The sequence below is a fragment of the Rana temporaria genome, chromosome 3, assembly GCF_905171775.1.
Source record: "Rana temporaria chromosome 3, aRanTem1.1, whole genome shotgun sequence".
NCBI lineage: Eukaryota > Metazoa > Chordata > Amphibia > Anura > Ranidae > Rana > Rana temporaria.
The window spans coordinates 447,476,508-447,500,736 of NC_053491.1; the positions used below are offsets into that span (position 1 = coordinate 447,476,508).

Genomic DNA, 24,229 nt, shown 5'->3' on the forward strand with positions numbered 1-24,229 from the left:
CATCATCCATAGAATGCACAAAGGTAAAAAGAGCCTTGAGCCTTTACAACCACTTTAAATATAACTTATTTCCATGATATACTTTATTTTAGATCCAGTGACATCTTTACTTGATCTATATGCAATGCAGGCATATCATTGCTGGCGAGAGCCACCAGCAGGGCGATGTACAAATTTTCCTGAAAACACAAAGCAGTAGTAATGCCCACAAGTGATGCTGAGCCTCCATGTTTGAAAGAACTGAATTCCAATGAATGAAAGGAGTGGGCCAGGGACAAATCAGGCTTGGGAGGAAAGGGCTAGACAACCTGGGGGCCCTCCAGCTGTTGCAGAATTACAAGTCCCATCATGCCTCTGGGAGTAATTGTAACTGCCAGCCTTGCAATGTCTCATGGGAAATGTAGTTCCACAACAGCTGGAGGGCCCCAGGTTGCCTACCCCTTTCCTCCCAAGCCCGATTTGTCCCCGGCCCACTCCTTCATTCATTCATTGATGCTGGACTTCCTCCAGCCAGGAAATACAAGCCAATAAAGCCAGATCTAGGTATTGTTAAATGCAGTTCATGACTCTGACTCCGAGCTGGAATCAGAGTAGTCAGGTACAAGGCAGGAGGGAGTAGCTGGCTGTATGGAAGGTCTGTCCTTGGGTGGTGTCTCAGGCGGAGAGGCGTCTGTATTACGGACAGTCTGTAAAGCAGCGCTCTGGTTCGATATTAGTTCATTGCTCTCCCGCTGCTTCCCGTCAATCTCCTCTGTCGTTTCTTCTTCACATTCAGCCGAGGAAACAATCTTTTCCTTATCATTCCCCTCCTTCGATTCCCTCCGTACCACTCCGAGCGATAATGCCAATGCTACGGGGCTGGGTACGGGGCTGGGTGGAGGTTTAGGTCGGATCTTGAGATTCTTTAAGGAGTTATTTGTTGTCTGGATCTTCACGTCACTTCCCCGAGAAAACCAAGAGCGGCTGGAGATCTCCGAGCGTTTCTTCTGCTGCCTTTTGTCATATGCTGGGAAGTGAAGGAATATTACAATCTCAGTAAACTAATCATCTCTTCCTTATAGCTGGTCACACAACCCAATCACGGCAAAAAAAAGGATAGTTTAGACTTAGGCCGGTGCATTGCCATGAATTGCGATTTGCCATGAAATGTGATGGTCCGCCTCCATCACATCCTATTGGCTCACTCCTGTCACGTGACATATTTAAACGTCATCAGTCTCAGCTAGGCTATCATAGGGAGAGGATCTCCTCTCCCTGTGATAGCTGAAGCTGCACGGAGCTGGTGCTATGCGCATGCGCGAGTCTACGCTATTAGCTCTGTGAGGAGCAGCCTGTGTTGCAGTGAGTGCATTGCTGGTGTAACAATGTATAGAAACAATGATCTCACACACATCTATAGGCTGCCTCTCCCCTCCTCCTGCTCTCAGGCTGTGTGGCCAGCAGCACACACACACCATGGGCAGCCTCCCATCTGCCTGCCCCCCTCTCCTCTCTCTTAGCCCTTTGAAGAGCTGCACGGGGGTTGACCTCCCTGGGTGCGCGAGTAAGCTAAATTTACTACTGCGCATACAGGTCTACGCTAATAGCGTAGACTCGCGCATGCGCATAGCACCAGCTCCGTGCAGCTTCAGCTATCACAGGGAGAGGAGATCCTCTCCCTATGATAGCCTAGCTGAGACTGATGACGTTTAAATATGTCACGTGACAGGAGTGAGCCAATAGGATGTGATGGAGGCGGACCATCGCATTTCATGGCAATGCACCGGCCATAGACGGTTCAAATCTCAGCCGGTTCAGCAGGAATCGGATGAGATTCGAACCGTGTATGAGCAGGCTGAACGTACCAAGTTGATCGATTAACTTGGGTACAACCAGCCTTCTGGATTTTACTTGCGATTATTTTCTAGCAATAGTCACTGTCTTCTCCCGGCAGGATGGCTTTCATTTTCGGGGCACCACTAACATATACGGTAGGTCTTTTCTCCCTTGACTAAATCTTCTAAAGAACAGGTTTATCAACACTCCATTAACTACTTGAGTCCCGGGCAATAATCAAAAGATGGCCTCAAGGTGGCTCTATAAATCCAGGACGACGTCTTTTGACGTCTTCGCGTCCTCCGGCCACTGGGGGGGCGTGCGCGCACCCGGCGCGTCCCCGAGATGCCGATGCGTGTGCCTAGCGGCCGCGATGTCCGCCAGGTACCCGTGATCGGCAATGACAGAGCAGGGACGTGAAGCTCTGTGTGTGTAAACACAGAGCTCCACATCCTGTCAGGGAGAAGAGACTGATGCTGTGTCCCTTGTACATAGGGACACAGCATCGGTCACCTCCCCCAGTCACCACCCTCCCCCCACAGTAAGAATCACTCCCAGGATACACATTTAACCCCTTCCTCGCCCCCTAGTGTTAACCACTTCCCTGCCAGTCACATCTATACAGTAATCATTGCATATTTATAGCACTGTTCACTGTATAAATGTGAATGGTCCCAAACATGTGTCAAAAGTGTCCGCCGCAATAATCGCAGTCCTGACAAAATTCGCAGATCGCCGTATTACTAGTAAAAAAATAAATAAATAAAAATATGTCAGAATTCTATCCCCTATTTTGTAGCCACTATAACTTTTGCGCAAACCAATCACTATACGCTTATTGGGATTTTTTTTTTTTACCAAAAATATGTAGAATACGTATCGGCCTAAACTGAGGAAAAAAAATATATATATATTTTTTTAAATGGGATATTTATTATAGCAAAAAGTAAAAAATATTGTGTTTTTTTTTCAAAATTTTCGCTCTTTTTTTGTTTATAGCGCAAAAAATAAAAACCGCAGAGGTGATCAAATACCACCAAAAGAAAGCTCTATTTGTGGGAAAAAAAGGACGTCAGTTTTGTTTGGGAGGCACGTCGCACGACCGCGCAATTTTAATTTAAAGCGACGCAGTGCTGAAAGCTGAAATTTCGCCTGGGCAGGAAGGGGGTATATGTGCCCAGTAAGCAAGTGGTTAAACAATCTGGGGGTATCTGGGTGCACCCCCCAGTGCTTACACTCCAGGCTGCGGTACTTTAGTAGAGATGCTATCTTCTTATCTTCCTCTGTCTCTGGAAGGAGCTTCAGATCCAAGGAGGCTTTCTTCAGGAACGCCTGGTCCTTCTGTTCCTCCTCCAGAATCTGCTTTTTCTCTTCCTAAGTTGGGAAAACAGAATACATTCAAAAGGAAAGAAGGGAGTGTAACTAAAATTGTAGAATTGGGTACTGGGCTCAATTTCATAAAACTATAAAACCCGCCCCGCACCGCTACCACCCCTGGTCCCTGCAATCGGCTCCATCGAAGTCTATGGGACTTCCTGACTACCAAAAGCATAGTGCAAGGACCGGAACAGCACAAGACAGAAGAAGGAATGAAACTACCAGCATCACTAGTAAAAGACACCGGGGAGGTAAGTGTTACTAACATACACTTATCTCACAAACCTTGGCACAGTGATGATGTTTTCTAGCATTACCATTTAAACAAATTGGATTTCTATCTGCTGGACACAAAACTACAAGTCCCATCATGCCTCTGCCTAGGCTGTCAGTCTTGCTATGCCTCATGGGACTTTCTGCAACAGCTGGATGTCCGCTAATTGCATATCCCTGCAATAGAGTGTCACTTGAGTGACAGCTCTGGTTCAGCCGACATTACATCCAACATGGTGTCACCCAGCAGCAGACTCAGAGCTTTTGGATGTCTACACGTACATAAAACATGTTGAATGCATATATAATTTTAGACGGACGACCATAAGTAAAGCAGAAGTACAGCCACCGCTCGTTTGGTTATACTTCTCCTGTGGATCACAGGAGTGCAGTTCGTTCTGGACTCCTGTGACCTGTTTTTAGCAGACTGGGCTGAAGCCCACCGTCGGCTTATGTCACAGAGCCAGTCCAGGTTTGGGCAAGATCGTGACAATAAAGTTGGGATCCACCCATATGCCTGGAAAAGCACCCAGCTCAACCTCTCAGCCCAAGCCAGCTGCTCCCGCCCCACCCACAGCCGAGCGAGGATGGGGCAGAGCAGAGAGCGGTGACTGACAGTCTCTGCTCATGAAGCTGTCAGAACCGAGCGATCAGCGGTTTCAGATCACTTAGTTCTCAGTCTAATGTAGCATACACACGGTCGGAAATTCCGCCAGCAAAAGTCCGACGTGAGCTTTTGGTTGGAAATTCCGACCGTGTGTATGCTCCATCGGACTTTTGCTGGCAGAATTTCCACCAGCAAAAGTTCGACAGCAGGTTCTCAATCTGTCCGACCGGAAAAATTGTAATCGTCTGTAGCAATTCCGACGTGCAAAATTCCGACACGTGCTCAAAAGCATTGAATTTAATTTTCTCGGCTCGTCGTAGTGTTGTACGTCACCCGCGTTCTTGACAGTCGAAAGTCCAGAGAACTTTTGTGTGACCGTGTGTATGCAAGCCAAGCTTGAGCGGAATTCCGTCGGAAAAACCATCCAAGGTTTTTTCCCGACGGAAAATCCGATCGTGTGTACCAGGCATTAGAGCCGGCGGGGGAACAGATGCAGCATTGGACCAAAAAATAAAATCCATACTTCTCTTTTAAAAGAAATGGTCTCTAAAAACAAGGGCCCAGATTCAAGAAGCTGTTGCGCGGCGCAATAGCTGTTTTGCTCCCGCGTAGCGAATGCCCCTGATTCAGGAACATCGCTACGCGGACTGCAGCCTAGGATATGACAGACATAAGCCTCCTTATGCCTTCATATCTCAGGCTGCATTCTTGCGTTGGCCGCTAGGGGGCGAGGCCATTGTGATCGGCGTATAGTATGCAAATTGCATACTACCACCGATTCACAAAAGTTGCGCGGGCCCTGCGCACGCAAGGTACGGAGTTTCCGTACGGCGACTTTAGCGTAAGGTTGCTCCTGCTAATAGCAGGGGCAGCTAATGCTAAAGTATAGCCGCCCTTCCCGCTCGTGAAATTTAAATTTCACGTCGTTTACGTAAGTGATTCGTGAATGGCGCTGGACGCCATTCACGTTCACTTAGAAGCAAATGACGTCCTTGCGACGTCATTTGCCGCAATGCATGTCGGGAAAGTTTCCCGACGGAGCATGCGCTGTTCGCTCGGCGCGGGAGCGCGCCTAATTTAAATGATTCCCGCCCCCGGCGGGATCATTTACATTAGGCGCCCTTACGCAGGGCTAATTAGCATAGCGCCCGCGCAATTTACGGAGCTACTGCTCCGTGAATCGCGGGCAAATCGAAATATTTGCGTGGGCGCAGAGCAAAAATCGTTGCCCTTTGCCCACGCAAATATTGCGCGAATCTACCTGAATCTGGGCCAAGGCCTGCAAGTCAGAGAGGCTTATTTGCTCAACAAGCAAGTACAATTACCAAAAGCCACAATATTTCTACTTCCAACAAGACTTAACATAGTTACAGAGGCCCAGATTCACAGCCGAGTTACAACGGAGTATCTCAGATAGTCTGTCGTATCTCTGAGAGTATCTATGCGACTGATTCATAGAATCATTTACGCATAGATAGCCCTTAGATCCGACAGGTGTAATTGTTTTACACTGTCGGATCTTAGGATGCAATACCGCGGCCGCCGCTGGGGGGAGTTTGCATCGTAAACCAGCGTCGGGTATGAAAATTAGTAGTTACGGCGATCCACGACGTTTTTTTCGCGTTCGCCACGTCGCTGCTAGTCTAGTTTCCCGTCGCAAAGTTAGTCGTCGTTTTTGGTGCCCTAACTTTACACAGCACCCGTATGTGCTGTATAAAGTATGGCCGTCGTTCCTGCGTCGAAATTTGAAAATGTTTCCTTCTTGCGTAAGACGTCCGGGAATACGGAAGTACGCTACGCACGTCGCCGTTCGAAAAAATGACGTCACTTCGCGCAAAGCACGGCGGGAAATTCAAAAGGGAGCATGCGCAGTAGGTCCGGCTCGGGAGCGCGCTGAATTTAAATGGCACACGCCCCTTTGAATTACGCGGGCTTACGCCGGAGGCCGCCGGCGGAAGTTTTCTCGCAAGTGCTTTGTGAATCAGGCACTTGCGAAGAAAACTTGCGGCGGTGTAACGTATCTACGATACGTTACGCCGCCGCACTTCTACGTGAATCTGGGCCAGAGTTAGAAAGTTGAAAGAAAATAAATAAATAAAAAGGTCCATCTAGTTCAACCAATAGTAAAAAAAAAAAAAAGAGAATAAAGAGATAACTTCTATTAACAGGACCACATACCCACAGCTGACCAATGAGGAAAGGCATAAACTTTTGAAGCATGATCTAATTTGCTTAAACAGAAAAAAAAAAAAAAATGGATTTCCTGATCTAAGGAGGTGGTCTCCAAACTGCGGCCCGCAGGACGGATGCAGCCCTTTGCTTGCCTTCATCTGGCCCTTGGGACACTAATCCACTGACACAATGCACTATTCCTCCCACAGAAAACAAAGCAGCACTCCTTTCACTGACACCCAACAGTGGGGCACAATTCCTCCCACAGACACCAAATCATGGGGCATGGTTTCTTCCATTGACAACAAAAATGGGGCAACATTCCTTCCACTGACACCAATGATAGGCACTATTCCTTCAATTGACACCAACAATGGGGCACTATTCCTCCTACTAATACCAATAATGGGGTACTATATTTACCCCCATTGACCACCAAGCCTGAGGCATTGTTTAATCCCACTGACACTGGGGCATTTTCTTACCACACTCGCCACAATCTGGCGCATCTAAAGTCCAAAAGGACAGTAAACACGCCCTTTGTTTTCAAAGTTTGGACACCCCTGATCTAAGGTAATCGGTTATTCCATGGATCAAAAATCTCCAGAGTTATGAAGTTTAAATAATAATAGAAAGTTATATTTTTTGTGCATTTAGGAATTCATCCAGCATTAAAAAAACAAACACAGACACACACACACACACACACACACACAAAAACGAGCTGTCCAGAAGCAATTCCTCTTCCACATTTTCACAGCTATTACTTTATATGTGGAGGTTAAACCTCCTTTAGTCCAGATGCACAAGGAGAGCCCCCAATGCCTCGTACACACGGCCGGTTTTCCTGGCAGGAAATATGCCATGAGAGCTTGGCCGGTAATCCCTGCCGTGTGTATGCTCCATCGCAGGGTTCCCCATAGGAAAACTGCAGGGAAAAAAACGCTGGGAATCTCAGCAGGAAAAAAGAAAACTTGTTCTCATTTTTCCCATCGGTTTTCCTGTCGGGAAAACTGCGATGGAGCATACACGCGGCCAGGATTCCGGGCCAAAGCTCTCATGGCAGTTTTCCTGCCGCGAAAACTGGTCGTGTGTACGAGGCATTAGTCCTTGGCAATGATGAGCTTTCACAAGGTGAACTATTTATGTATTTATTCTTGGTGACCATGCCCCCCTTAGACCCCTTTGACACTAGGGCGGTTTTCAGACGCTTTAGCGCTGGAAATAGCCTCTGCTAAGTGCCTGAAAACCGCCTCCTATTCATTCAATTGTGACTTTCCACACAGGGGCGGTGCACTTGCGGGACGTTCTGAAAAGTCCTACAAGCAGTATTGTGAAGGACTTTTATGCAATTGCCTATATGCTTCAGTCTAATTCCCTCCCTGCTAGTTTAAGGTCTGTGTGTTGTGTGGAGAAGACCTGTGTTTACCCTTTAGAGATGTGTATTGTATCGTCAGGCTAAATGATTAGATAAGTGGCTCATGTTTATTATTCTGATTGCTTCATTGTGGTAATTACCTCTTCTATATGCAGGGCCAAGCTGTCTAGATAACGTATTCTGTTACAACTAGTAAGTAACTTCACTGATGTCATTATCTAAAGAAATGTGTCTTCAGGGTCAGGCTCCAAAGTGTCTGCCTATAATCTGTATGGGAGCCCCCACTGTGTGAGGGGGGGGGCGGAGATTGTCATTGTAACAGTTTGTAACTACATATAAGCTAGGTGTTGTACCATTAAAGTGTCTCTTGTTCCAGCAGTAAGCTTGGGCTCATGTGTGGCTTATTGGGCGATTCCAGGAATATTTCTCCACGTGGAATATTGGGTAATTTTCGTTATGGGAAGAAGGGAATGTTTGACGGGGATATCATTCTACTACCGTCACAAGTATCTTTGGGGTGGTTTGGGAGCGCTGTATTCAGCGTTCCGAAAATGCCCTGCCCATTGGAATGAATGGGCGGTGCTTCCGAAGCGACTGAAAAGCACTTTGGAAGCACCGCAACACAGGAGTTTTAAAAGCACCCCACTAGCGGCCAAAAAAAGCTGCTAAAAAGAGCAGTGCTTTAGCACTCACGCGGCCCCAGTGTGAAAAGGGTCTAAAAGTGCATAAAACATAAAAGTTCATTTTTATTTTTTTGCCCACAAAAAGGTGCCCCTGTTAAAACCAGGAGGTATGGCAGTAAACTGAAAATGGTCTTTAACCACTTAAGGACAGAAGGTGTTTTTCAGATTCGGCGTTTACAAGACTAAAACATTTTTTTTTGCTAGAAAATTACTTAGAAAAAAAATATATATAATTTTTGGGGGTTTTAACACCCTAGAGAATAAAATGGCGCTCATTGCAATACTTTGTCACACCGTATTTGCGCAGCGGTCTTACAAGCGCAATTTTTTGGAAAAAATTCACTTTTTTTAATTAAAAAATAAGACAACAATAAATTTGGCCCAATTTTTTTATATATTGTGAAAGATAATGTTACGCCGAGTAAAATGATAGCCAACATGTCACTGTTAAAAATTGCGCCCGCTCGTGGCATGGCGTCAAACTTTTACCCATAAAAATCTCGATAGGCGACGTTTAAAAAATTCTATAGGTTTAATTTTTTGAGCTACAGAGTAGGTCTAGGGCTAGAATTATTGCTCTTGCTCCAACGATCGTGGCGATACCTCACTTGTGTGGGTTGAACACCGTTTTCATATGCGGGTGCTACTTGCGTATGCGTTCACTTCTGCACGCGAGCTCGTTGGGACGGGGGCGCTTTAAAATTATTATTTTTTTGTTTTCTTATTTATTATTATTGATTTTATAATTTTTTACACTGAAATAATAAAAAAATAATTTGTTATCACTTTTATTCCTATTACAAGGAATGTAAACATCCCTTGTAATAGAAAAAATCATGACAGGTCCTCTTAAATATGAGATGTGAGGTCTTTTTGACCCCAGATCTCATATTTAGCCTTAAATGCAAAAAAAAAAAATGGAAAATTTGTCATTTAAAAAAATGAGAACAAAAAAATTGTCTCTTTAAGACGCTGGGCGGGACTGACGTTTTGACGTCACTTCCGCCCAGCAAAGCTATGAGGACGGGTGGGGGCCATCTTGCCCTCACACGAGTCCTCACTGATCAGGCAGCAGCACCCGATCTCCTCCGCCGCTACCGACGGCTCCGGTAAGCGGCGGAGGGCGCGGGAGAGCGGCGGGAGGGGGGGCCCCCTCTCCCGCCACCGATAACGGCGATCTCGCGGCGAATCCGCCGCGGAGACCGCCGTTATCGTTTACATGGCCGCCCACTGAAAAGATGGATACCTCGGTTGTGGCAGCAGCTGCTGCCGTTACCGAGATATCCATCTTTAAAAACAGGACGTACATATACAGTGGGCGGTCGGTAACTGGTTAAGAATAATCATAACACTGTGAGAAATGGCAAGCAACAATACACAAGGCAGCTCACTCTAAACTTGGTGCGCAGAAGACTGTTGAGAGCAAAGTCATCCTTCCAAGCGTCCTGTGCTTCCTGCAGCTCAAACAGCGAGGGTATGGCCTTCTTCAGCTTCTCTTTATCTGCAGCACCGTGTTCCAGCCGGTACATGGAATCCGTCTCCAGTTTTTGTTTCTGTTCATGTTCTGTAAAAGGACAAGAAAATAATATGATGTAGGAAAAGAAAGCCAGTTGAGCCCCAAGCAGTGTCAGCCTTTGGGGGGGCGCAGCACGTCTCTGCTCCAAAGCTCCGCCCACCACACTGACCTGTTGTTAGGATTTGCTCGTTCTCGCCCATGTCCCATCGCTCCTCCTTCCTCTGCGCTCCGCTCACAATGACATAATCGCAAGAAGCTGGATCAGTCTGCATCTCAATGTAATTCACACACAAATGACACTTCATCTTAAACCTAATGAATGAATATAATATAGGGAACACACCTTCATTAATCACATGAGAGACGGCACTAAACACCTAGAATAAAAAAATAAAAAATGTAGGCCTTAGCAGCCAAATTCAATGTGTCACTTTTCTAGCACAGTAGAAATGCTACACCATGATGCTAAAGGCCTACATTTTTTTTTTAACCACTTAAAGCGGTTGTAAACCCACTTTTTGTACTTTTACCTACAGGTAAGCCTATAACAAGGCTTACCTGTAGGTATAAAGAATATCTCCTAAACCTGCACGGTTTAGGAGATATTCCCCTCGCAATGCGCCGCTGCGCATGCGCAGGGGGGATCTACGGCGAAAGGACCGGCGGCAGCCGCCGGACCTTGCCGAGTTTTAAATCTCCCGCGCGGGAGTGACGTCATCGCCGCTCCAGCCAATCACAGCGCTGGAGCGGTGATACCCGGAAGACACGCCGAGGCAAGATGAAATCTCACTCGGCGTGAACCAGGTAAGTGCTACGCACCTCGTTCCGAGGTAAGTATTTCATAATGAGCTAATATGCGGATAATATTAGCTCATTATGACTTTTCCCTTACAGGAGGAAAAAAAAATAAAACATTTTATGCGGGTTTACAACCGCTTTAACTCCCGGACGCACTTTTTGCGATTCGGCACTGCGTCGCTATAACTGACAATTGCGCGGTCGTGCGACGTGGCTCCCAAAACAAAATTGGCGTCCTTTTTTCCCCACAAATAGAACTTTCTTTTGGTGGTATTTGATCACCTCTGCGGTTTTTAGTTTTAGCGCTATAAACAAAAATAGAGCGTCAATTTTGAAAAAAAATTATATTTTTTACTTTATGCTATAATAAATATCCCCCAAAAATATATATAAAAAAAATATTTTTTTCCTCAGTTTAGGCCGATACGTATTCTTCGACATATTTTTCGTAAAAAAAAAAAAAAAAAAAATTGCAATAAGCGTTTATTGATTGGTTTGCGCAAAAGTTATAGCGTTTACAAAATAGGGGGTATTTTTATGGCATTTTTATTAATTTTTTTTTTACTAGTAATGGCGGCGATCTGTGATTTTTACGGTACTGCGACATTATGGCGGACACTTCCGACACATTTTTGGGACCATTGGCATTTTTATAGCGATCAGTGCTATAAAAATGCATTGATTACTATAAAAATGCCACTGGCAGGGAAGGGGTTAACACTAGGGGGCGAGGAAGGGGTTAATTATGTTCCCTGGGTGTGTTCTAACTGAAGGGGGGGGGGTTGTATGAACAGACGATAAGTCATTTCTCCCCCTGACAGGACCGGGAGCTGTGTGTTTACACACACAGCTCCCGGTTCTCGCTTTGCAACGAGCGATCGCGGGTGCCCGGCGGTGATCGCGCGTGTCGGCATCAGGGGCGAGCGCCGCCTATGGCTGAACGGCGAGTTGACGTATACCTACGTGATCTCGCCCAGCAGAGCCGGCATGCCGCCATATAACCTGCGGCTGATCGGCAAGCAGTTAAAGGGGTTGGAAAGGTGCAATTTTTTTTCCCTAAATAGCTTCCTTTACCTTAGTGCAGTCCTCCTTCACTTACCTCATCCTTCCAATTTGCTTTTAAATGTCCTTATTTCTTCTGAGAAATCCTCACTTCCTGTTCTTCTGTCTGTAACTCCACACAGTAATGCGAGGCTTCCTCCCTGGTGTGGAGCGTCGTGCTCGCCCCCTCCCTTGAACTACAGGAGAGTCAGGACGCTCTCTACGTTGCAGATAGAGAAAGGAGCTGTGTGTTAGTGGGTGTCCTGACTCTCCTGTCATCCAAGGGAGGGGACGAGCATGACACTCCACACCAGGGAGAAAGCCTCGCATTACTGTGTGGAGTTACAGACAGAAGAACAGGAAGTGAGGATTTCTCAGAAGAAATAAGGACATTTAAAAGCAAAATGGAAGGATGAGGTAAGTGAAGGAGGACTGCACTAAGGTAAAGGAAGCTATTTAGGAAAAATAAATTGTACCTTTACAACCCCTTTAAGGTTTGACCTCATATTATATGGTTTTGGTAAAATTTGAAGACAAAAATCTGCAGAAAATCGAATAGTGTGTATGGGGTCTAAAGGTTTTTTACCTTCATGCATAGAATGGATGAAGGCAAAATACCTTCAAGTTTTAAACTACTTAAATGTTTTAGTTTGTTTCTAGATGAGATATACAGCCTAAATATAAGAAGTTACCTGTATATTGGAGTTGTGTAATAATTGCCCACTTTCGTCTTCTCTGCATTATATCGCACACCTGAGGGACACACAGTGCACAGATCAGTCAGTAAGAAATAATGACAGAGCCACAGCACAAGAGGTGAATAAAGGAGCACATACCCATTCCAATGTGATTCTTGCAGCCATCACACCATATGTTATAAGGCATTTCAAACCTGTCAAGATGAGAGGTAAACAAGAATCAGACAAATCAAAAACACCTTACGAGGGCCCTAGGGCTTGGGTCACACCTATGTGTGTGGCTGCAAATATAGAAATTGCAGCGATTCCTGAACCACCCACGGTGAAAACGTGCTGTAAGAAAACGCGCAGGGTGGTCATTCATTCTGAATGGCACCCCCACGCATGTAAAAACGCAGCGCGTTTGCAGGTGCAGGAACAGCAGGGAAATTGCATGGTCAACATGACTAGGGTTGTCCCGATACCACTTTTTTAGGACTGAGTACAAGTACCGATACTTTTTTTCAAGTACTTGCCGATACCGAATACCGATACTTTTTTTTAAATGTGTCCCCAAATGCAGCCATGTCCCCCCACAAATGCAGCCATGTCCCCCCCATATATGCAGCCATGTCCCCCCCATATATGCAGCCATGTCCCCCCATATATGCAGCCATGTCGTCCCCCCACATATGCAGCCATGTCGTCCCCCATATATGCAGCCATGTCCCCCCCCCCCATATGCAGCCATGTCCCCCCCCCATATGCAGCCATGTCCCCCCCCCCATATGCAGCCATGTCCCCCCCCCCCCATATGCAGCCATGTCCCCCCCCCATATCCAGCCATGTCCCCCCCCATATCCAGCCATGTCCCCCCCCCCCCATATGCAGCCATGTCCCCCCCCCATATGCAGCCATGTCCCCCCCATATGCAGCCATGTCCCCCCCATATGCAGCCATGTCCCCCCCATATATGCAGCCATGTCCCCCTTACCGTACATGCTGCCGCGCCGCATCCCCGCTTGGTTAATACGGGCTGGGAACATTACAACTTTCATTTGAATAGCTGTAGTCTTTCGCCCCGCCCTGCGTATAGACACTCCCCCTTGCTCGGGATTGGACAGTTCACCCGAGCAAGGGGGAGTGTCTATACGAGGCGCGGCGGGAAAGACTACAGCTATTCAAATGAATGCTGTAATATTCCCAGCCCGTATTAACCAAGCAGGGATGCGGCGGCAGGGGGGGGGGGGGGGTATTCTATTTCGGTATCGGGGGTATTTGCGGGGGTACGAGTACTCCCGCAAATACTCGGAATCGGTCCCGATACCGATACTAGTATCGCTATCGGGACAACCCTAAACATGACCATGCGATTTTCCTGTAGGCCGCGTTTAAAAAAGAAAAAGGTGCATGCACCTTCTTTTTTGAGAGAGAAAGGTAGGCACGGCGGCCCATGCAAATGCAAATGAATGTACTGCTATGTCTGTGCAAACGTGGACCAGAGAAACACAGAGATGTGACCTAGGGTCAGAGATAGGAGTGAGAGCGCCCCCTAAAGTTTGCCAATTGCCGCTCTGACAACTGCCTGATCTCACGCTGACAATGTATGATGTCATCTCAGTGGGACGAGTGTGGATCAAACACATCAAAATGTGATTGTGCAATGTTCCTTCCATTCACCAACTCTATAGTGCAAAGCCGGCCTGATCTGATACAGATTGCATTGTGTAGGTTGGGGCCCTCACATTATTTGTTTTGGTAATTTTAGTGGAGAGTGTATCATCAGATTACAACCTGTACGACCAGGTTAACCGTAACGCATAATAGCAGAGCGCCCCTGTAGTTGAGTGAAGGTTGTAGCTGTTCAATACTTACCTTGGACGAACTGCCACAACCTCCTGTGCATGCAGGTACAGCCAGGACAGGTGTAGGGGGAACTTTCACACGGTAAAGCGCCGCTCGTTTTAGCGGTACTTTACCGGCGCTGTGCAGGTAGGAGTGGGGTGCTTTTAACCCCAAATAAGGGTTTAACAAGGGGTTACAAGCGCCGCTGTCTAATCGCTTTTTGCTGGCGCTTCGGCAGCGCTGCCCATTGATTTTCAATGGGCAGGGCGGTGCGGGAACAGTGGGCTAGATTCAAGTAGATTTGCGCATTTTTTACGGAGGCGCAGGGCAACGTTTTTGCCCTGCGCCCCCGCAAAATTACTGCGCTGCCCTTGATTCACGGAGCAGTAGCTCCGTAAATTGCGTGGGCTCGCCGGCAAAATGGCCGGCGTAAGCGCGCGCAATTTAAATGATCCCGTAGGGGGCGGGAATCATTTAAATTAGGCGCGTTCCCGCGCCGAGCGCATGCTCCGTCGGGAAACTTTCCCGACGTGCATTGCGGCAAATGACGTCGCAAGGACGTCATTTGCTTCAAAGTGAACGTGAATGGCGTCCAGCGCCATTCACGATTCACTTACGCAAACTACGTAAATTTCTAATTTCGCGACGCGGGAACGACGGATATACGCAACATTGGCTGCCCCTGCTAATAGCAGGGGCAGCCTTACGCGAAAACCGCCGTACGGAAACTACGTAAATTGCGTACGCAGGGCTCGCGCAACGTTGTGAATGGACGTTAGTATGCAATTTGCATACTATACGCTGAGCGCAACGGGAACGCCACCTAGCGGCCATCGCAAGAATGCAGCCTAAGATATGCGGGCATAAGAGCCTTATGCCGCGCATATCTTAGGCTGCAGTCGGCGTAACGAGGTTCCTGAATCAGGAGCATTCGTTACGCCGGGGCAAGTAAGCAATTGTGCTGTGTAACTATGGTTACACAGGCGCAATTGCTTCTTGAATCCAGCCCAGTGTATACACCACTACCGCACCGCCCAAAAGATACTGCTTGCAGGACTTTTTTTTTCGCCCTGCAAGTGCACCGTCCCAGTGTGAAAGCACTCTGGCTTTCACGCTGGGTGGCAGTTTACAGGTGCTTTTTTTTTTTTCAGCTAAAACATCTGTAAAGCACCTTCAGTGGGAAAATGGTCTCACTGTCCTGGCTACAACTGTGCATTACAGCTTTCAAGAGAATGAAGTCTACAGAGAAGTCTATAGAGCTGTAATGCACAGGCGCAGCCAGGATGTGAACACTGGATGCAGCGCCCATCAGATTTAGGTAAGTATGCATCTGTAGAGGGGGAGGGTGGATTAGGTGAGGTCAGGGCCAAAAAAGGTATGTACACTTTTAGCCAGATTCAGGTAGCTTTACGCCGGCGTATCAGTAGATACGCCGACGTAACTCTGGATCTACGCCGTCCTAAATTTAAGCGTATTCTGGAAACCAGATACGCTTAAATTAGGCTAAGATACGAGCGGCGTAAGTCTCCTACGCCGTCGTATCTTAGGGTGCAATATTTAGGCTGGCCGCTAGGTGGTGCTTCCGTTGAGTTTGGCGTAGAATATGTAAATGACTAGATACGTCGATTCACGAACGTACGTGCGCCCGGCGCATTTTTTTTACGTCGTTTACGTATGGCTTTTTCCAGCGTAACGTTAGTCGAACAAATAGCTGGCCTAGTCAATGTTAAGTATGGCCATCGTTCCCGCGTCGAAAATTGGAAAATTTTACGTTGTTTGCGTAAGTCGTCCGTGAATGGGGCTGGACGTAATTTACGTTCAAGTCAAAACCAATACATCCTTGCAGAGTACGTTGGAGCAATGCACACTGGTATATGCACACGGACGGTGCATGCGCCGTTCGTAAAAAACATCAATCACGTCGGGTCACCACCTATTTACATAAAACACGCCCCCTCATCCTCATTTGAATTAGACACGCTTACGCCGGCCCCATTTACGCTACACCACCGAAACTTAGGGGGCAAGTGCTTTGTGAATACAGCACTTGCCTCTCTGACTTACGGCGGCGTAGCGTAAATACGTTACGCTACGCCGCCTGAAAGATGCGCCGCCGTACCTGAATCTGGCTATTTGTCTTAAAGTGCACTTATCCTTTACACCACCCCAAAAAATGAAAACAAAATTGTGCAGCCCTCTTACCTGATGATAAGGATGCCCTGAGACAGCTTCCGGGCCCGTTCCCGCAGCGGGTGACTGTTCCGATAGCGATTGAGAGAGCCATGCTGACAGCAAAAGAAAAAAGCAGGAGAACGATAAAGATTAGATGAAGCTTCTAAAAACTTTTATTTTATCTGAGTGTTAACCAAAAAAAAAAAAAGTGGCTTATCAAGATGTGTTCTGCATTACTGTACACACAATGGGGGAGATTTACCAAAACTGGAGAAAGCAAAATCTGTGCATGGTAGCCAATCAGCTTCCAGGTTTTATTATTAACCACTTAAGGACCAGAAGATTTTCCCGCTCAATAACCAGGCATTTTTTTTTTGAGATAAGGCACTGCGCCGCTTTAACCAACAATTGCGCGGTCGTACGAAACTGTACCCAAACAAAATTGACGTCCCTTTCCCCCCCACAAATAGAGCTTTCTTTTGGTGGTATTTGATCACCTCTGCAGTTTTTATTTTTTGCGCTATAAACAAAATAGTTCGACAATTTCGGAAAAAAAAAAAAAATATTTTTAACTTTTTGCTATAATAAATATCACCACATAAAAAAAAATAAAAAAAATCTTCAGCCGTTTTTGGCCAATATGTATTCTTCCACATTTTTTTTTTTACCAAAAATATCGCAATAAGCATATATTAATTGTTTTGCAAAAAAGTTATAGCATCTTCAAAATAGGGGATATATTTATGGCATTTCTATTATATATATATATATATATATATATATTTTTTTTTACTAGTAATGGTGGTGATAAGCGATTTTTATTGGGACAGCGACATTGCGGCGGACAGGTCGGACACTTTTCTGGGACCAGTGACATTTTTACAGTGATCAGAGGTAAAAAAATAGCCACCGATTACTGTATAAAAATGACATTGGCAGGGAATGGGTTAACACTAGGGGCGATCAAGGGGTTAAAGTGGTTGTATACCCTTTTTTGTTTCACCTACAGGTTTAAAAAAAAAAAAAAAAATTGCGGGTTTACTACCGCTTTAAGTGTTCCCTAGGAAGTGATTCTAACTGTGGGGGAGGGGGACTGACAGGGAGTACAGAGATATCACTGTTCCTGATCACTAGCAACAGCAGATCTCTCTCTACTTCCCTGACAGCTCAATCACCAGCTTGCTAATATAAACTCCGTCATCTCCTGCTCCCACCTTCCACCCAGCACTGTGCCGTCTCCTGACCTCCACTCTGATGAACACACACTGGCATGGAGTTGCTACTTACACGGCGCCGTATGTATGTGGGGTGGGGGTACACTGTGGGAGGAGGGACAGCGGACACTATGGGGGGGTTTGATATGAAGGCGTTCAGGTGACACAGATTTGGGGGAGTGGTGTTGTGAAGGGGACATATGACACAGCATTGGGGGGGTACAGGGAGGAATGTGAAGGGGCAGAGGACACTGCGTTGGGGGGGGGGTACAGAATACTACTGTAGGGGGAGTGGCAGGGGACAATGCAATGGGGGGGGGGGGCAGAGGACAGTGACGCTGTCTTTTTATTGGCAGCTTGATAGATTTTTGTTTTTCAAAGGGCCCCGCATAGTAGACCCCCCCTTCCCCTTGGGGATCTTTGCCTTCTTCCATGTTGTCCAGGTAGATCTGAACCTCTGAAAGGTTGCCTACCCCTGCTTTAAGCCATAATAATTTTAAGGGTAACACACACTTCAAAGCAGAACTAAACAATCCTTTTCAGCCACGGAAGCTGCCATCTTGGCCTCTGTTTGACCTATAGCTGCCCTGATGACGCACATGTGATCAGTTATGACTCTAGCTACTTTATGGCTTGACAATGTGGTTGAGAAAAAAAGCAAATGTGACAGGTAGCATTTCTGGCTTGTTTTTTTTTAAAACCAATGTTTTTTTTGTGTATGTATTTTCGTTGTCCAATCATACGAAAGACCTTATGAGACTAAATGTAACTCAATGGCTTGTAAACTGTGCTTTACATCAATAAAGTTGCCCCCCCCCCCAAGTAAAAAAAAAAAAAAAACCTTGATGGGTTTAGGCCAGGGCTCGACAAATCCCGGTCGCCAGAACAACTAGAAATAGGGTCCTGGCGACTTGGCTTTTTTTTGTGAGCTGGCGCCATCTGGTGGTGGCCGTTGGTATTACAAGTTAAGCATTACAAGTTAAACAGCAATGCTAATGTAATTTTTCACTATTTTCACTGCCATCTTCTTCCCTCTAATTAGAACCCCCAAACATTACATATATTTTTTATCCTAATACCCTAGAGAATAAAATGGCGATCATTGCAATACTTTCTGTCACGCCGTATTTGCGCAGCGGTCTTACAAGCGCACTTTTTTGGGAAACAATTACACTTTTTTTAATAAAAAAATAAGACAACAGTAAAGTTATCCCCATTTTTTTTTTATATTATGAAAGATAATGTTACGCCGAGTAAATTCATACCCAACATGTCACGCTTCAAAATTACGTCCGCTCGTGGAATGGCGACAAACTTTTACCCTTTAAAATCTCCATAGGCGATGTTTAAAAAATTCTACAGGTTGCATGTTTTGAGTTACAGAGGAGGACTAGGGCTAGAATTATTGCTCTCGCTCTACCAATTGCGGCTATACCTCACCATGTGTGGTTTGAACACCGTTTACATATGCGGGCGCTGCTCACGTATGTGTTCGCTTCTGCGCGCAAGCTCGTCGGGACGGGGCGCGTTTTCTGGCTCCTAACTTTTTTAGCTGGCTCCTAGATTCCAAGCAAATTTGTCAACCCCTGGTTTAGGCTATAGACCCCTTTCACACTGAGCCACCCATAGCGTCGGCGGTACAACTCCGCTATTTTTAGCGCCGGTTCTATGGGCAGATTTGTGGCGCATTTCGGCCGCTAGCGGGGCAGCAGCGCATTTCCAGCGGTATAGCTTGATTTCAGTGGGCAGGAGCGGTAAACGCACCGCTCCAAAGATGCGGCTAGCAGGACTTTTTTTACCTTCCTGCTAGCGCAACGCTCCAGTGAGAAAGCCCTCAGGCTTTTACACTGGAATGAATGGTGCAGCTGTTTAAGGGCGTTTTGCAGACGCTATTTTTAACGCTATAGCGCCTGCAATACGCTCCAGTGTGAAAGGGGTCTTAGTCTTTAAGATAGCACTTCCCCATGTCAAATGTCAAAACCTGCCATTCGGTTTATAACCACTTCCGGACCGCCTCCTGCACATATACGTCGGCAGAATAGCACGGCTGGGCACAAGCACGTATATATACGTCCTGTACTTGTACCCAGCCGTGGGTCGCGGGCGCGGGTCCCACGGACCCGATCGCCGCTCGAGTGCGGCGATCGGTCCCCGGAGCTGAAGAACGGGGAGAGCCGTGTGTAAACACGGCTTCCCCGTGCTTCACTGTGGTGGCGTATCGATCGCGTCATCCCCTTTATAGGGAGACACGATCGATGACGTCACACCTACAGCCACACCCCCCTACAGTTGTAAACACTCGCAAAGTGAACCCTAACTCCTACAGCGCCCCCTGTGGTTAACTCCCAAACTGCAACTGTCATTTTCACAATAAACAATGCAATTTAAATGCATTTTTTGCTGTGAAAATGACAATGGTCCCAAAAATGTGTCAAAATTGTCCGAAGTGTCCGCCATAATGTCGCAGTCACGAAAAAAAAATCGCTGATCGCCGCCATTAGTAGTAAAAAAAATAAAGAAAATAAAAATGCAATAAAACTATCCCCTATTTTGTAAACGCTATAAATTTTGCGCAACCCAACCGATAAACGATTATTGCGATTTTTTTTACCAAAAATAGGTAGAAGAATACATATCGGCCTAAACTGAGGGAAAAAAAATTATATATGTTTTTGGGGGATATTTATTATAGCAAAAAGTTAAAAATATTGCATTTTTTTCAAAATTGTCGCTCTATTTTTGTTTATAGCGCAAAAACTAAAAACCGCAGATGTGATCAAATACCACCAAAAGAAAGCTCTATTTGTGGGGAAAAAAGGACGCCAATTTTGTTTGGGAGCCACGTCGCACGACCGCGCAATTGTCTGTTAAAGCGACGCAGTCCCGAACTGTAAAAACACCTTGGGTCTTTAGCCAGCATATTGGTCCGGGGCTTAAGTGGTTAATAACTTCCTGACCGGACTGTCGTCAGCCAGATCAGATAGCGATCACCTCTATAGGCATTCTGGTAGTAAATGAAGTCAGGCATTGTGAAGGAATTTATATTGTGAAGCGCTCTGCAAACTGCTGGCGCTATATAAATCCTGTATAATAAGGAACAGACCATTATGGGGTTTACAGACATGTAAACAAAAATCCGCTGCTACTTCAAAACATAAATCATACTTCCTTTAGTCACACTTACTTTGGCGGGATCAAAATCCGGAGGGTAATACTTGTTGGTTCCTTTTCTCTCCCCCTAAAAGACAAAACAAAGAGTTTATTATCTGTGATCATCCAGCGGGTCCATCACCGTGGGGGGAATCCATGTCCCGGCAGGCTGAGGCTCTATGGCAGACATGTGAGTGACTTATACGATATTATATTTAGTATTTGCAGGGGCTCCCCAGGCCATGCTGCAATACTCAGACACTCCATTATATCTGCCCTGACACTATGTTGCTTCCTCCTTCATTATATGAAGACAGGTTCTCTTTATATCCCAGCACCCTGAGACTCTAGCAATAGAAAACAATGCAATGCACTCACCATGTTCCCTCTGTGGTCTCCTCACCCAGCGCTCTCCTCCTGCACACCTCTGTTGTTGTCTGAACGTCACATAGACGCGACCCAACCTGTACAAGTTTACTTCCGGGTGTTCAGTGTCCCCGCTTCCGTAGCGCAGCCTGCCTGTGTAAGTCAATGGAGATTGGTCTTCAGAAACATGGCCGCCAACCTGAATCCAGGGGAGGTGCTTGGAGACAATAAGCTTATTACTAGAGTGATAACGGTGGCCTCTAAAGGGACAAACATATTGTCATATTTTGCTGCCTATCGTAGAATGCTGCGGAAGTCATGTATATGCCAACAATAAACATGGCCGATCGTGAGCTTCCTGGTTACACCGGAAGTCGTGTGTGCAAAGCCGGAAACGTGCGTAGATGTGCGAGGAAGACGATTTTCTGTGTTGTAACCGGATAATTCTGTGACTGGACCGAGTGAGGATCGAGACAGGAGCCCCGAATATACCGGTAATGTCCATCCTCACCCTTCACTGACATCTTCATCCCTGCCTGTCCTCACTGATCACCTGTATGCAGCCATTGTTCTTCATTCTCCCCATCCTTCTATCAGCTCTGATTGAGTCACCAGCTCAGGCCTTTCCATAGAGCAGTATCCGTGTCTCTAGTCATTTTTGTGAAGTGAGATGACCTGCCTTCTATTTTTTTGTGCTGTGCATCATGGATCTGGAGATGTAAAGAGGAGTCAGAGGACTCTTCACAGCGCTGGGTGACTGCAGCCCATTGATCCGGGGGGGTGACTCTGCGGCCCATTGATTGGGGGGTCGGGGTCGACTGCGGCCCATTGATTGAGGGGTCGGGGTCGACTGCGGCCCATTGATTGGGGGGTCGGGGTCGACTGCGGCCCATTGATCGGGGGAGCCCATGTTCAGGTGTTCTGACAGCGGCAGGTTCCCGGGTGTTGGAATACAATGGCTGTCAATGGAGATTGCTCTGTCTGTTTAGCATGGATGGGGGAAATGTTTAGAGTTCTCTTTACAGGCCGGCTAATGCTATTGCTATACCATGCCTGCAAAGTTCTACTTCTCCCCAAGTTTTGCCTAGACTTCCTGACTCTCTTGTATCCCCCTGAGACCTCCATCCTTGTATAATCCCCACCCCCTCCTCACCTGTGTATCATGTTTGCTCTTCTTCTCTTTCCTGTGCCCTCCTATTCATCCGTTTTAATTCCATGAATTGTATCCTCTGTATTCCAGGTGTGGAGCTTGGGTGATAATTGGTTTCCAACTATGACGTCCCTGGTAAGTGTCATTGTTACCATCAAACAGACCGTACACAGGATCTCCAAAAGTGGGTTCAGTCCCACGACTTGAGTTTTAGGTGGCTATTATTATTATTCAGGATTTATATAGCACCAACAGTTTACGCAACGCTTTACAACGTGAGGGCAGACAGTACACTTTTAGAATACAATTCAATACAGGAGGAATCGGAGGACCCTGCTCGTTATAGCTTACAATCTAAAAGGGAAGGTCAAGTAATGACTGTGGGGGATGAGCTGATGGAGAAAATAAAAGTACAGTTGTTAGATGGGGGCAGGATAGGCTTCTCTGAAGAGAAGGGTTTTCAGGGATCACCTAAAAGTGGACAGAGTAGGAGATAGACATATTGGGGTAGGGAGTTCCATAGGATGGGAGAGGCTCGTGAGAAGTCCTGGAGGAGAGCTTGGCAGGAGGTGACAAGGAAGCAGAAGGTCTTGGGACGAGGTGACAAGGGAGCTAGAGAACAGAAGGTCTTGGGAGGAGGTGACGAGGGAGAACAGGAGGTCTTGGGAGGAGGTGACGAGGGAGAACAGGAGGTCTTGGGAGGAGGTGACGAGGAAGCTAGCGAACAGGAGGTATTGGGAGGAACGAAGAGAATGATTTGGTTGGTATTTTGAGACTAGGTTAGGGATGTGGTTGGGGGTGGAGTTGAGGATGGCTTTGTAAGTTGTAACTGGATGAGTGCCAGCCAGTGAAGGGGTTGGCAGAGTGGGGTAGCTAGGTAAATAGTATGTGAGCCGCTCAGGCTTTGAAGGGGTTTTAGTCCTCTGTCCACTGCTGTGAGTGTCCCGGCTGGGGAAGGTGGTTGTCCCAGACATCAGTGTGTAGTGGGGTAGATGTCTCTGTATCCTCACATCAAAGCAGACCCACTAGTTATGGTGTAGGGCAACCTCAGCCTGGACTCCAACCAGGCCACACCTCCAACACGTTTCGACCCTTGGAGCTTAATCGTGGGGATGTTCTTCCATGATTAAGCTGACAGGGGCAGAGCAAAACATGCTGGGGGTGTGGCCTAGTTGGAGCTCAGGCTGAGGTTGCCATACACTGTAACTAGTGGGTCTGCTTCTATGTGCGGCTACAGGAACATCTACCCCACTACAGAGTGGAGTAGCTGACACTAAACAGGTGGCAAGGTAGATGAGTCTGGCAGCAGCGTTCATGATGGACTGAAGGGGGTATAGCCTATGTAAAGGTAATCCAATAAGAAGGGAGTTGCAGTGTCGAGGCAAGAGATGACCAGGGAGTGGATTAGAAGCTTTGCGGTGCTATTGGTTAGGAAGGGGCGTATTTTGGAGATGTTACGGAGGTTGTGGGGGCAAGATTTGGACAGTGATTGGATGTGGGTCCGAAAGGAGAGTTCAGAGTCCAGGATTACACCGAACACCCTGGCCTGTGGGGACGGATTGATATTTGTGCCATCGATCTTATCGGGGGACGGGGCACGTGGGAGGGAGGCAATATTATGAGCTCCGTTTTTTTTTTTTGGGATAGAATGGTGTGACATCCTAACTGATGTGTGGTTCGATCTTTGACATTGTTGACCGAACATGCGCCCAGCAAAATCTGCAAAGTTTCACTTTATGCATTTTTGCTGAAAACCTCTATTAGGACTTGAACCACTTAAGGACCCCTTCACATCGGCAGAAGGGCACGGCTGGGCACAAGCACGTACAGGTACGTTGCCTTTAAGAGCCCAGCCGTGGGTCGAGAAATGCTCGCGACCTAGTCCTGAGCTCCGTGACCGCGGGACCCACAGACCCGATCGCCGCCAGTGTCCCGCGATCGGTCACAGGAGCTGAAGAACGGGGAGAGGTGAGTGTAAACAAACCTTCCCCGTTC

At 46.8% G+C, this 24,229-nt stretch overlaps 2 protein-coding genes across 2 annotated transcripts in view; one reads left to right on the forward strand and one right to left on the reverse strand.

Annotated features, from left to right (window-relative positions):
* Positions 1-544: 544 nt before the first annotated feature.
* Positions 545-21,214, reverse strand: CCDC130 (coiled-coil domain containing 130). The gene is made up of 9 exons (XM_040346586.1): positions 21,097-21,214; positions 20,753-20,806; positions 16,385-16,467; positions 12,497-12,552; positions 12,353-12,413; positions 9,991-10,133; positions 9,697-9,869; positions 3,051-3,189; positions 545-1,006 (listed from the first exon to the last, which is right to left on the reverse strand). The coding sequence occupies exons 1-9, from the start codon at positions 21,097-21,099 to the stop codon at positions 561-563; spliced, it is 1,158 nt and encodes a 385-aa protein (XP_040202520.1). The 5' UTR covers positions 21,100-21,214; the 3' UTR covers positions 545-560.
* A 222-nt stretch (positions 21,215-21,436) lies between these two features.
* The window catches only part of GTF2F1 (general transcription factor IIF subunit 1), a 31,215-nt gene continuing 28,422 nt past the window's right edge, over positions 21,437-24,229 (forward strand). Inside the window, exons 1-2 of the mRNA XM_040346585.1 lie at positions 21,437-21,578; positions 22,325-22,369. Of these exons, the coding sequence (XP_040202519.1) occupies positions 22,358-22,369 (12 nt within the window). The 5' untranslated portion in view covers positions 21,437-21,578; positions 22,325-22,357. The remainder of the gene's footprint in view (positions 21,579-22,324; positions 22,370-24,229) is intronic.